A 13,410-nucleotide genomic window follows, 5' to 3' on the forward strand; every position below is an offset into this window, starting at 1 on the left:
CCATTCTATAAAAGTAGAATACTTTGTCCTGCCTGGGTGCGTACTATTATTCAATGTAATTATTTCATACAAGGAGTGTAATTGGTTCTATTTTATCAGTAATCACAGGGTAGAAAGATCAAATGACTCCTGAGCAATCAAGTTGAATGATTGGACAACATAGGCCTTCACTGTCAGTGAGAAGCTTTGGAGCCCTCGGGTGTCTTTGTGTGACACAATTTTTAAGAGGCCAGAGCACAAAAGACTGAAGAGTGCACAATTGTATCTGTGTTTTCTTGATCAGTAAATCTGAAGACTCTGCAGATTGCTTCCTCTTGATACTATATATTTTCAATATCTATTATGCATCACAGCCTGATCTCGATATTTCAATACTCAAAAACTCATAAAAAGCATCAAGATAGACTGGGGTAATAGGTAAGTGGAAAAAGGACAAAAAGTAAACGAACAAGTGTCTTGAGAATCATGTGCAGTGTAAAACAATTTATTATTTCATTGAGCCCATTACCTTCTCCTGTCCTGTCAATTTCACCCTACAAAGCCTGTTCAGTAAACTTCCATTAGCAACAACAACAGAACTCCAGACATGATCTCACACCGTTTTCGCAAGATAATTATGGACGATAAAGGCCATCTAGCCCAGCTCAGCTCATCCATCCAAATGACATATAAATGTTTGTATTGGGAGTGGGATAAGCCATTTGGCCCCTCAAGCCCACTCTGCCATTTGATAAAATTGCCTACTTTTATCAGTAATTACTACAATTCAAAAGGACTTAATTGGTTGTAAAGTGATTTGGGACATGTAGATTTTGTGTTTCTTGTATTACACCTGAACGCAATAGGCAGAGTGGCATGGTGAAATTGGAGGCCTAATGCTGACTTTGTAAGGAAAATTAATTACAGACCAATCAACTGATGTTTGGAAAGTGGTTGCAAAAAAATCACTACATTTACAAAACAATTCAATTCTGTAGCTCATAGAATCTTGCCATTCTGGCTTCTTTGATGCACTGTACAACATACCATAATAGCATCTGCCCTTTAAGCTAATTACACTGTCCCCAGGATGTGTCTGTCATGTGCCAGCAACTCTAGAAAAATGTACATTGAATTGTTGATCTGAATTTCTTAAAAGAAGAATGACATGATACAAAAACTTAGCACGGCCTTAACTTATGAACTGGATTATTTCCCCTTTCTCCAGAAGCTGTCATACAAATTGTGTTGTGCATTTAATTTGCAGCCTATCTGGGGTGAACCAAGGGTGGTGAGATTTGTAAAACCTTCCTGCCCTAATGACAAATAGGGATTTCATAAAATGGATGATAGTGAGTCAACATTTTGTTTTGCATCAATCCCTTGTTCTTTTTTTTAGTTTCTTACATTTATTTTGATAAATGAATCCCAGGGTTCTCGAATTGCTGGTATATCAACACAGCATGTCATCAGAATTGCATTTACTTTTGGGTATAATGAAACGTTAGACTACTATTTATGGCAAAGCTGAGAGTATCTGGATAGCATCTACAGAGAGGTGGTCACACCGCAGGCCAAAACCCCACAGGTAGAAAGAATGGGTGACAAAAAGGCAAAGTAAGGGGACTAAGCAGGCAGTGCAGGAATCTACTGTGGCCATTCCCCTGCAGAACAGATATACCACTTGGGATATTGTTGGGGGGAATGGCCTCTCAGGGGAAAACAGTAACAGCCCAATCCATTGTACTACAGTGGCTCTGTTGCACAGGAGAGGAGGATTCAATTGTAAGGGGAATAGATGGGCATTTCTGTGGCTGCAAATGAGACTCATGAGATGCCGGTGTTGGACTGGGGTAAACACAGTAAGGAGTCTAACAACACCAGGTTAAAGTCCAACAGGTTTATTTGGTAGCAAACGCCACTAGCATTTAAGGAGGTAATTCATGACTCTCAGCAAAAATATATCCCAGTGCGGAGAAAAGATTGTAAAAAGGATAAACCAACCAAGGCTAACCAAGGAAGTTGAGATTAGTAATTTGAAAGAAAAGGCATATAAGAAGACAAAAGTCAATGAAAGCCCCGAAGACTGGGATAAATTCAGAATCCAGCAAAGGAGGACTAAAAAGAGAGAGAAAAATAAACTGAGGGCAAACTAGCGAGGAAAATAAAAACTGACAATAGGAGCTTCTTTAAATATATAAAAAGGAAGAGAGAGGTCAAAGTGAACATAGGCCCCTTAGGAAATGAACCTGGGGAGATAGTAATCACAGAATCCCGACAGTGCAGAAGGAGGCCATTCGGCCCGTCAAGTCTGCACCGACTACAATCCCACCCATGCCCTATTCCTGTAACCTCACATATTTACCCTTCTAATCCCCCTGACACTACGGTCAATTTAGCATGGCCAATCAACCTAACCCCCACATCTTTGGACTGAGGGGAAACCGAAGCACCCGGAGGAAACCCACGCAGACACGGGGAGAACATGCAAACTCCACACAGACAGTGACCAAAGCCGGGAATCGAGCCCGGGTCCCTGGCAGTGTGAGGCAGCAGTGCTAACCACTGTGCCACCGTGCTGCCCCGTGGATTCATTGATTATAATTTTCCAAAAATCCTTAGATTCTTGAGAAGTACTGGAGGATTGGAAAACTGCCAATGTGCCACCCCTATTCAAAAAGGGAGGCAAAAAGCGGGTAACTATAGGCCGATTAGCCTAACATCTGTTATTGAAAAACGATTGGAATCAATTATTAAGGAAGTAATAGCAGCACATTTGGAAAATCATAATCTAACCAAGCAGAGTCAGTATGGTTTTATGAAAGAGAAATTGTGTGTGACTAATGTGAAAGTTTTTCAAGGAAGTCTCAACCAGAGTGGATAGAGAAGAACCAGTAGATGTGTTGTATTTGTACTTCCAGAATGCGTTTGACAAGATAGGTCACAGAAGGTTAAGTCATAAGGTAAGAGTCTGTGGTGTTTGAGGTAGTATGTTGGCCTGGATGGAGAATTGGCTAATGGGCAGGAAACAGCGAGTGGGGGTGTACATTTTGTTTTCAGGTTGCCAACCTGTAACCAGTGGGGCTCCACAGGATCAGTCCTGGGACTGCAATTGTTTACAATATATGTTCATGACTTGGAAGAAGAAAGTGAATGTACTGTAGCCAGATTTGCAGATGACACAAAAATAGGTGGAAAGGCAAGTTGCAAGAGGGATGCAAACAGTTTACAAAGAGATAATGATAGGTTAAATAAGGTGGGCAAAAAATTGGCAAATGGAGTACATGTGGGAAAGCGTTAAGCTGTGCATTTTGGAAGGGAGAATAAAAGAACAGTATTATTTAAATGGGTAAAAACTGCAGAAAGCTGCAATACATAGGGACCTGGGAGTACTTGCGCATGAAACTCAGAAAGCTAACACACAGGTGCAGCAGGTATTCAGGAAGGTTAATGGAATGTTGACCCTTATTTCAAGGGGGTTGGAGTATAAGAGTAAGAAAGTCTGCTACAACTGTACAAGGTAATGGTGAGACCACATCTGGAGTACTGTGAGCAGTTTTCATAGAAATCATAGAAACCCTACAGTGCAGAAAGAGGCCATTCGGCCCATCGAGTCTGCACCGAGCACAATCCCACCCAGGCCCTACCCCCATATCCCTACATATTTACCTGCTAATCCCTCTAACCTGCGCATCTCGGGACTCGAAGGGGCAATTTTTAGCATGGCCAATCAACCTAACCCGCACATTTTTGGACTGTGGGAGGAAACCCACACAGACACGAAGAGAATGTGCAAACTCCACACAGACAATTTTGGTCCCCTTATTTATGGAAAGACATTTAATTGAAGGCAATTCAGAAAAGGTTCATTAGGATGATCCCTGGTATGGAGGGATTGTCTTACGAGGAAAGGCTAAACAAGGTGGGACTCTACTCATTGGAATTTAGAAGAATGAGAGCTGATCTCATTAAAACATATAGGATTGTTAAGGGCCTGACAGAGTAAATGTTGAGAGGGTGTTTCCCCTCTTGGGAGAGTGTAGGACCAGAAGACATAGAATCAAAATGGCAAAACAGGGCCCTAAGTGCTGGGTGGACTTGAAACTGGGAGTGTTTCAGATCTGACTTTTAGACCCGTTCTCAGGTCCCCCATACACACTCTGCCTGAAAAAATATCAGCAATTCCGAATCGTGCTGCAGAAGCCGGTGGGCGGGGCTTAACGCGCCCAAAATCCTGTAACTCCAACTGTGCACGTGCAGAAAATAAAATGATAGAATGTGGCTCCTCTGCCACATCATTCCCTGGCCGGATAATGCCTCCCCCTGACCCCCACAGACAGTGCCCCACCCCCACAACATTAGTGACCCCCTTATCCCCCCCACCCCCTCCGCCACCCACACCAATCGCAGCCCCCCCCCCCCCACCTTACCCCTCACTGATCACAGGCAGAGTGGCAGCGGACCTCTCCCCACCCCCACCGATCTCAAGCCAGAGTGCCGTCGGACGCTCAGCACTTACTCCTCATTAATTGGAGCGCCTGAATCGGATTTTTGTGGAGCATGTCTGTTTCATGCCGATTCTGGATGGGCGAGCGCAATGGTAAAGGAGGATGTGCCGATAAGGTTGGACATGCAGCCCTATAAGTCAATTTAAATGCATGCAAATCGGGCGCCGTGCTGATCGCAGCCATTTTCGGGCCTTGGTAAAAGGGAAACCAGCACGGGGGTGGATTGCGCTACTCACCTCACGCCCGACTTTACCATGTTTTCGCGCCCGTAAACGGGCGCAACTTGGTAACACATCTCAGAATAAAGAGGCATCAGTTGAAGACTGCGATGAGGAGGAATTTATTCTGAGGGTTGAGAGTCTTTCAAACTCCTTGCCAACAGCCTCCTCCCCCCCCCCCCCCCCCCCCCCCGCCATCCCACACAGTCCCCACCCCGCCCCAACTCTCACCATCTCAACTCAAATCCCCAGCCTATCACATTGTAGCTGTGCTGGAACAGCTTGGCTAGGGATATGGCAGGTTCTGGAGCGCATGTCTTCATTACCATTGCCGGAATATTGTCAGGATCCATAGCCTTTGCAGTATTCAGTGCCTTCAGCCATTTCTTGATATCACATGGAGTGAATTAAATTGCCTGAAGACTGGCAGGATGGAGAGGACCTCGGGAGAGGGCCAAAATAATCATGCACTCCGTATTTCTGGCTGAAGATGGTTGTAAATGCTTCGGCCTTGTGTTTTGCATTGACACGTTAGGCTCTGCCATCATTGAGGATGGTGATATTTGTGGAGCCGCTTCCTCCAATCAGTTTAGTCGTCCACCATCGTTCAAGATCAGTGACCTGAGTTGATCGTGCTTCAAAAGTTCTAACAAAGGGTCACTTGAAATCTTAACTCTGTTTTTGTCCCCACAGATACCACCAGATCTGTTTGAGTATTTCTAGCATTTTTTGTTTGCATTTCAAACATAATGAATTAGCTGTATTGCCCCTTGAGCCATCTTGAAGATTCGAAGAGTGCTTCATAATGCAAGTTCTCTTTTTGAATGCGTTTGCTTCAAGCCAGCTAATGTGAAGCAACTGAAAATAGAGTATTTTTTTAAACAACTGTGACAGTTCACATTCTCGATAACTGGAAGGAGGTAGTTATTGGCAATTTTTGTGCATTTCACTGCCTTGTTTTAGGTCTGCAGCTTTTGTTATCCTTCTAAGGTAACAGGACATGTATTCAAATGTTTGCTCTAGTTAGGGATTCAAAATGCATGAACTTTGCCCTATATACACTAAAGGTTGTTCTAACTAGATAATGGTCAGAAATGAAAGTATTAAAATATCAGTCAATGTATATAATCAGTGTATTTTATTCAACACTTTAATCTGAACAGATGATTCTGCTACACAGAAGTCATTGTGTTAATTGCACTAGATCAGTGGTTATCATTGGCCACCAAACAATTAAACTTCTTTGTTGCATACACTCATAGAATGTGTATTAGAGTTAAGGAAGAGGACCGGATGGGAGAGTGCTGGGAAGACGGTTGCTGACTGAGTGAGGGTAGGAGGTTGGGAAGAAGGGTTGCTAGGTGGGTAGGGAATAGGGTTCACAGATATGTTTCTCTCAACTTCCGACTGTTTATTTATCCAACAAACAAACTTATCCATCACATTAATGTTGTTTTAAAAAAAATTATAAATGTATGTTTACCTGTAATGTGTAATTATGATTTACAAAACACGTGATCATTAGAGGGGTAGTTTTTCTAAAAAAAGAGACTGCCTGTGGGGTTGCACAAAATGTTGGTAACACTGAATTAGGTGCAAGGTCAAAATCATTTGGATACCACTCTCGTAGGTAAAAGGTTGACAGTCCTCAAAGTAGGAAAATGATATCCAGTTAGGGTGAGATGCATTTTAGTTTATTGAGGTAAGTAGAGGGGGAATTACAGAGGTTTTGGTCGCAGTATTCCAATCCTCCTTTAGATATGGGCACCAGACAGCTGGAGGATTGCAAATGTTACGCCAATTCAATTTCCTAACCAGGTCAGTAGCTCTACCAAAGCCCCACTGTAGGCTGAATGGCCACCTTCTGTTCTGCGATATGTATGATGAAATGGAAACTTTTCAGAAATTCTGCAACTTGTTCACATCCTGCTATAAAATGAAGAATTTACTTATGTGAAATGCCTTGAATAACTCTGATATATTTGTTAGCTTACTGTTCTGCTGGATTTTCATGAATGAGTAAGCCTGTCAGTGATGGTGCTTAAAGTAGTGACTGCTTAAATGAAAGATGGTTTAATTAGTTCCTTTGAGCTGAATTTTCATTGTAATGTTATTTTCAAAGTATTACTTAGTGTGTCTGATTTCCAAAAGAAATGAATGTCTTGTGATGTTTTAGTTCACAATACCTCCCCAATGCACTCTTATTTATTGCATCTAGGTTGACTCAGTATGATTTCGAAAATTACTTCAATTTGAGCTCTTTTTAAGAGGAGCGCTGTTCAGTAAATATCTCACAACTGCACTTGGTAACAGAATTGCAAGTTGAAAATTGAATTAAAGACTATCTGAATCTGTGGAACTCTTTGCTGCAAAAGACTGTGGAGGACAGGTCATTGAGAGTCTTTAAGACAGAGATAGATAGGTTCCTGATTAATAAGGGGATCAGGGGTTATGAGGAAAAGGCAGGAGAATGGCGATGAGAAAAATTTCAGCCATGATTGTATGGCGGAGCAGACTCCGTGGGCAAGTGGCCTAATTCTGCTCCTATGTCTTATGGTCTTACCTGCTAATAGTTAGCGTCTGCGTGGGTTTCCTCCGGGTGCTCCAGTTTCTTCCCACAGTCCAAAAGGCATGCTGGTTAGGTGCATTGGCCATGCTAAATTCTCCCTCTGTACCCAATGGAGTGTGTGGCGACTAGGCGATTTTCACACTAACTTCATTGCAGTGTTAAGCCGACTTGTGACACGAATAAATAAACTTTAAAACTTTAAGTTAAATTTAATTTGGAGTAGCCTTTCACAGCAAGTTAAAGGTGTGGTCAAGTCTCATTTGTAGAATTGTTAATACAACATCACCACTCACCAAGTATCTTTGTACATTAAATTTAACTATGGAGTTGCACTATTATTAGCTTTGGAGCAGGGAATTTAATCAGGTCAAGGAAGCCAGGGTAGCACAGTGGCACAATGGGACCCAGGTTTGATTCCCGGCTTGGGTCACTGTGCGGACTTTGCACATTCTCCCCGTGTCTGCATGGGTTTCCTCCAGGTGCTCCGGTTTCCTCCTACAGTCCGAAAGATGTGCTGGTTAGGTGCATTGGCCATGCTAAATCCTTCAGTGTACCCGACAGGCACTGGAGTGTGGCGACTAGGAGATTTTCATAATAACTTTTTTGCAAGTCTGCTTGTGACATTAATAAAAAATATTAAAAAGGTGTAATTTGATCTGGTTTCCACATTGTGATTAATGAAGAAGTTCACTATTGTTTGTTAACCAAGTGGAGCTAAAGTCATTGTACAATCTGGGTTGAATTGGATCGATCAAAAGTTAACTTATGTAGTTGATAAAGATTTTTCCTAACATTGTACATTTTGAGGTCTGCAAATCCATTAAAGTAGGTGCATATTTAGTAACATTTACATTTGTAATAAACACGTGCAACTATTTTGTTATGAAGGTAAGTTAAAGATGTCTTATCTCCAAAAGTTTGCTGTATAATCCCACAATTAATTGGAGATGTTCCTGAAACATTAAATGAGTATGAAAATTAGAAATATACAATCTTTGTGTCAGCACTTTTCAAATCAGATATCTCGAATAATTTTGCATCTGTAGTGTAAAGCAACGTGAAACTTTCTGAACAAAACAATTCTGCAACTTCCTTTCTCCTCGGCCTGAAAGGGCGATTCATTTTCCGTTTAGTTACAAGAGCAGTGGCTACCCTCTGCTAATTTGGTCAAGCAGCTAACTGTTTTGGGAATCCAGCCAGTGAGATCCACCCCCACCCCCAGAAGAAAACCAAAGCCAATCCAGATTATTGTACTGCCCAGCTAAAATAAGAAAATCTCAGAAATCCAACCTAGGATTGTCCAAGACTATGTGGGCCTCGTATCTTGTCACGTGGTGAATTTAGCTGCGACAACATTGGGAGAGCACCTTCAGTTTTTTCTTTTACCCCTAATAATTATAGAAAGTTTTTAAAAAATTATTATTCTCTTCAAAGATAGAAGTTTTCATTAGAATATTACCTAGGTCTGAAATGACTTGTTTTTCTGGTCATCTTAGAAAAGGTACTAAAATTGTTCTGTTTTGTTACTTATATATTATGTGTTCCATTCCTTTCCTGTTACTTTACAGAATACCTTCATCGCTCTACAGCCACTGGCCGGGTTCAGGGCCAGGATTCAACTGAGCAAGATTAGGTAGAGTGGAAGGAATTTGCATGGCAACTATGATTGGACTATAATCAGTGTTTAGGCAAGGGCAAAAAGGCATGAATGTTGGGGTAGGGTGGAGAAGCAAGCCTAGCTACCTGCATGCAGGATAATGGCTTAACAAGCACCTGCGTTAGGGCCTTCCTGCTCCCCTGAGTAAGAAATTGCAAAACCAGTTGGAAAACCAGCATGAATCAGTACGTGTCAAATAATATAACTAGTTTGAGAAACTACTTAGTTTTAGTATAAATAAAACACTTCTACCACCATGCATTTTTTAGTATCTATTTGAAAACTTGATTTTTATTAAAGCAATATCCAAAATTTTGCACTTATTTAAATTTTATAATGTATATTGCAGTTGGCAGGTTATTGTAGCTGCAGTGGTATCTGTGGCATTTGAAGAGGTTTGACACTTGAATACAGTTTGAAATACATAATTTTAATCGGAAGGATTTTGCATGAGTTTCTAAAGAGAGAATCTATATTTTCACAGATTAAGATTAACAGGATGAGACTGTTTTAAATAAGCAGTGGTCCACATTTTTTCGACTGTTCAGGAATATATTTTCAAAGCGAGCTTGCTCTCAATTTTTACCACTCTAAATTCCAACAGCTTTGTACAATGTCACATGCTCTTAAAACATTGATACTGTTACTCAGACCCATCTTATTTGGCAAGAATCATAAAATCTTACATCACATTTGGCCCATTGTACCTATGCTGGCTCTTTAAAAGAGGAATCTGATTATTCCATTCCTCTTATCAAATCTCCCTTTAACCTCTACCCTTAAGGAGAACAGTTTCTCAAAAAGTCTTTTCACAAGACTGAAGTTTGTCATGTCTCGAGCCATTCTAGTAAAAACCAAGGCAAAATACTCCACTTTGGAAATGGGAGATAAAGATAGGAAATGCTGGAAATACTCAGCAGCTTGGGTAGCATATGTGGAAAGAAACAGAATTATCTTTCAGCCTGTTTTGCTCCACAGATGCTGCCTGACATTCTAGTAAATCTGTAGAAGAGTCATATGGACTTGAAACATCAACTCTGTTATACTCTCCACAGATGTTGCCAGATCTGCTGAGTTTTTCCAACGTTTTCTGTTTTTCTTTCAGATTTCCAGCATCTGCAGTATTTTGCTTTTACTCTAGTAAGTCTCCCTGATTTCCATCCCAAAGTGTGATGCTCAGGAATGGCCACAATTGTTCAGTTGAGGCCTCACCAATGTCTTCTAAACATTTGGCACAATTTCCTTGCTTTATAAAGTCAAGGATCACATGCTTTTTCTCGACTCAAACCTTCAAAGATTTTAATGCATACGTAACTGCATACCTTTTTAAATTGCACCATTTAATTTATATTGCCTCCTTATTCTTCCAACAAAAATGAATCACTTTATACTTCTCTGCTAATTTCCATCTGCCCTGTCTATGTCCTCCTAAGGTTTGTTACCGTGCTCCTTATTTTTCAATACATTTTCAGTTCTGATCTACGCCACCTTCATGACCTTCGCCACAGGTCTCAAATTCATGCCAGCCAGAGCAGGGATCAGACCCTGTGCAGCCGTCCAACCAAATGAGCCAACCCAAGGAGTCAAGAGTTTTGTGGTGGCATACATTTTCAGATGCATGTTGTAGCCTGGAGTTATAGATGGTTGAGGCTCCCAACTTTCTTTCCATCACAAGGCTGACCAGGAATTTCGCCCACTCTCTTACTGCCTGTCATTGGTGAATGTGGGAGGATGTACAAGTTGATTCTCGACCTGTTCAGCCATGTTACGAATGCAACTCCCTTGCCCATCAAGTCCCAGAGTCAGATGTGAACCTAAGTTCCTGGATACTCACTGCACTCCAAGGCCTCCTTCATGAGTCATCTACAGACTTTGAAATTGTCAAAAAACGCAGTGAATCCAATACTGACCCCTAGAAGACAATGGTGCAAAAGCAAATGGTCATCCCTATTCTCTGCTTTCTTTCCTGGACCAATTTCAGATCCATGCTGTTCTTTTAATCCCCACGAACATCAAATTTGCCAACAGTTCTATTGTACCATAAATTTTCTTTTTGATTGTCACTCATGAAACAATCTCACTACCTTCATCCACACTCTTCATTACTTCTTCAAAGAACTCTGTCAAATTAGCCAAATATCATTTGCTTTTATTTGCTCATACTTGGCCAAATTACATTTAATTTTGTCCCTGATTCATGTCTCTAAAGATTACCTCACCTATCCAGCCTGCAGTTGCTGGGTCGATCACTCTCCCCTCTTTTTTGAGAAGGATTTTAATTCCCCCCAGCCCTCTGGCATTATCTCTGTAGTTAAGGAAGTTTAGAAGATTGTTGCCAGAGCCTCTGAAATTTCCACCCTTGTATCCCTCAGCACCTGAGTATGAATCCCAGTTTCTTTGGATTTTTTCATACTCTGAGCAATAACAATCTATGAATGTCTTCTCAGAAGACTACACTTAGGTACAAAAGATGGAAGTGTAAAGTGCTGAATTCTCTATAATAGCACATGCATTTAATTCATTGGTGAAAATGAAATTGGCATTCAAATTGCTACGTAATTCCTCTATGACTTGAAACTGAAGAATCTTGAAAATTAATAATTGTGTAATTGCGATTGCATCCAGTGATAGGTTCTGATTAATTTCATACATAATTTCTTTACAATTGGTGCACTTTATAGTAGAGCAACAGTATCTAACTTTAAAATAGGCACGTTTTTGCAAAATGTCATGATCCATTTAGCCAGTTACGGCAACTGATTCCAATTATGAAGTTTACATAGGGTATAAATAGGATTTTTATGTGAATTCAGATTTGCATTTTCTTGGGATAAGCAGAAGTTTTAATTATAACACAAGTGCATTATTATCAAAAAAGTAATGTTTTAAAGATTTAATATTTTTTGTGCTTTAAATTCTTTGAAATCAATTCACATTCTGACATGAGTAAAATGATTGGAAACCTAAGTGCAATTTGCCCCTCCGCTTGGCATGTATTGTACTAAATCTCTGTGCGTGCTTAAAATGTCTCCAATACTAGCTGCAGCACAGTTTTGTTTGCATTGCATGGACCTAATAAATCTCTGCTCAGAATTGAATGTGGCTGCTCTTCTAAACAGCTTGCAAAAAAGTATCAAAGCAGATGATGAAACTGCTTGGGCTGTTTTGGAAATCAATGTCATTTATATGTTCGTGTCAGCAAGTGCCTTGTATTTATATTTGTCTTTTGGGAGTATGCAATGTATTTTTTTCTCAGAAAGGCCTGTTATTTTGTATGCTCATATGTAGAGTGTTTCTATTTAGAAACTATAAAGGGACCTTTTTCCATAATGACTATTTTATACTTTTCATCTATTAATCAGATCAACATATTACAAATACATCTTATTCTAACAGGAAAGTTCAGATGTTTATAAGAAAAGGTTGTAAATTATATATGTACTTTTATTAAATTCAGAAATGCAATAAAACCAAAAGCTGTATGTTGATGCATTTGACATCTATGTAATTAGTTGTCTAAGGAAAGAAGGTACCCACAGTTGGAAAACAGCTCACTAGTTTGCCATTCATTTAAATAAAATATTTCAACCAACTCAAAGGGAAATCTCACCCGGGCAATGGCCCTTCTAAGAAATTTGTAACCCATTCATTAATATAGTTTTTTTTTATTGGAACAGGCTTTTCACTTTTTTTCTCATCAAAACATGTTGTTCTGTTTTCTAGTCAAGAGTATAAATCGTCTCCTATGGATTCTGGATAACAGGATAAGTTCTTTCAAGTCGTAATTATGACAAAAATATAAAATAAGTACACAGTTCTAGTGCACATTCTCATTGACATCAGAACCAGCCCATTGTAGCCATCCTTGGGTGCAACTGATTGTGAAACAGCGCTAATCAAATTCGATAATACAGAATGTATCTTGTGTTACTTGTTAGCAGAGTGCAGTGAAGTGGAGGAAAGTTACAATTGCTTTACCAGAATAGTGGCCACTTTTGGATACAACAGCACAAAGGATCCTCTTGAGGCCCTTTGAAAGAGTGACGCATGAAGCTCGATAAAGTTTCCACTAAACACTACTGTCCTGACTTAATACCTCAGAGGGATGAGTATTTTGGTAGAATGGGTTAAAATTTTCAGACTGTTCAGAATACAAAGGGACAGTCTCCCAAGCGATTTGTGCTGTGGCATGACAGCAGTGCCTAATTTGTTTGTGAAGTTTGATCTTTAAAGAATTAAGCTGGGCATACACCCACCCAGAGCAGGTAATGGAATTTTCACAGCTTTTTTTTGTCACGCAGTTTGTCGGGTTTTCCATTTAAAACAATTAGCAGTGTTCCTGCCCAAGTTTAAAAAAGAGATTCAACTTTAAGAATGTGCTGCAACATTATTTTCTCATTCTTTAAACCAAGGTGGTAGTAAAGTGGTGCACTATAATGTAAAAGACAACTTAACAATAACTGAAAAATAAGAGGTGAA

At 40.2% G+C, this 13,410-nt stretch overlaps 1 protein-coding gene across 4 annotated transcripts in view; it reads left to right on the top strand.

Moving 5' to 3' along the window:
* atp11b (ATPase phospholipid transporting 11B) overlaps positions 1 to 13,410 on the top strand; it is a 153,278-nt gene that overhangs the window by 117,153 nt on the left and 22,715 nt on the right. For 2 of the 4 annotated variants that reach the window (XM_078206984.1, XM_078206990.1), the window contains exon 29: positions 8,843 to 8,907. The exons of the other annotated variants lie outside the window; for them this stretch is intronic. In XM_078206984.1, coding sequence (XP_078063110.1) covers positions 8,843 to 8,907 — 65 coding nt within the window. The remainder of the gene's footprint in view (positions 1 to 8,842; positions 8,908 to 13,410) is intronic. 4 annotated transcript variants of the gene reach the window in all.

The sequence above is a fragment of the Mustelus asterias genome, chromosome 3, assembly GCF_964213995.1.
Source record: "Mustelus asterias chromosome 3, sMusAst1.hap1.1, whole genome shotgun sequence".
Taxonomy (NCBI): domain Eukaryota; kingdom Metazoa; phylum Chordata; class Chondrichthyes; order Carcharhiniformes; family Triakidae; genus Mustelus; species Mustelus asterias.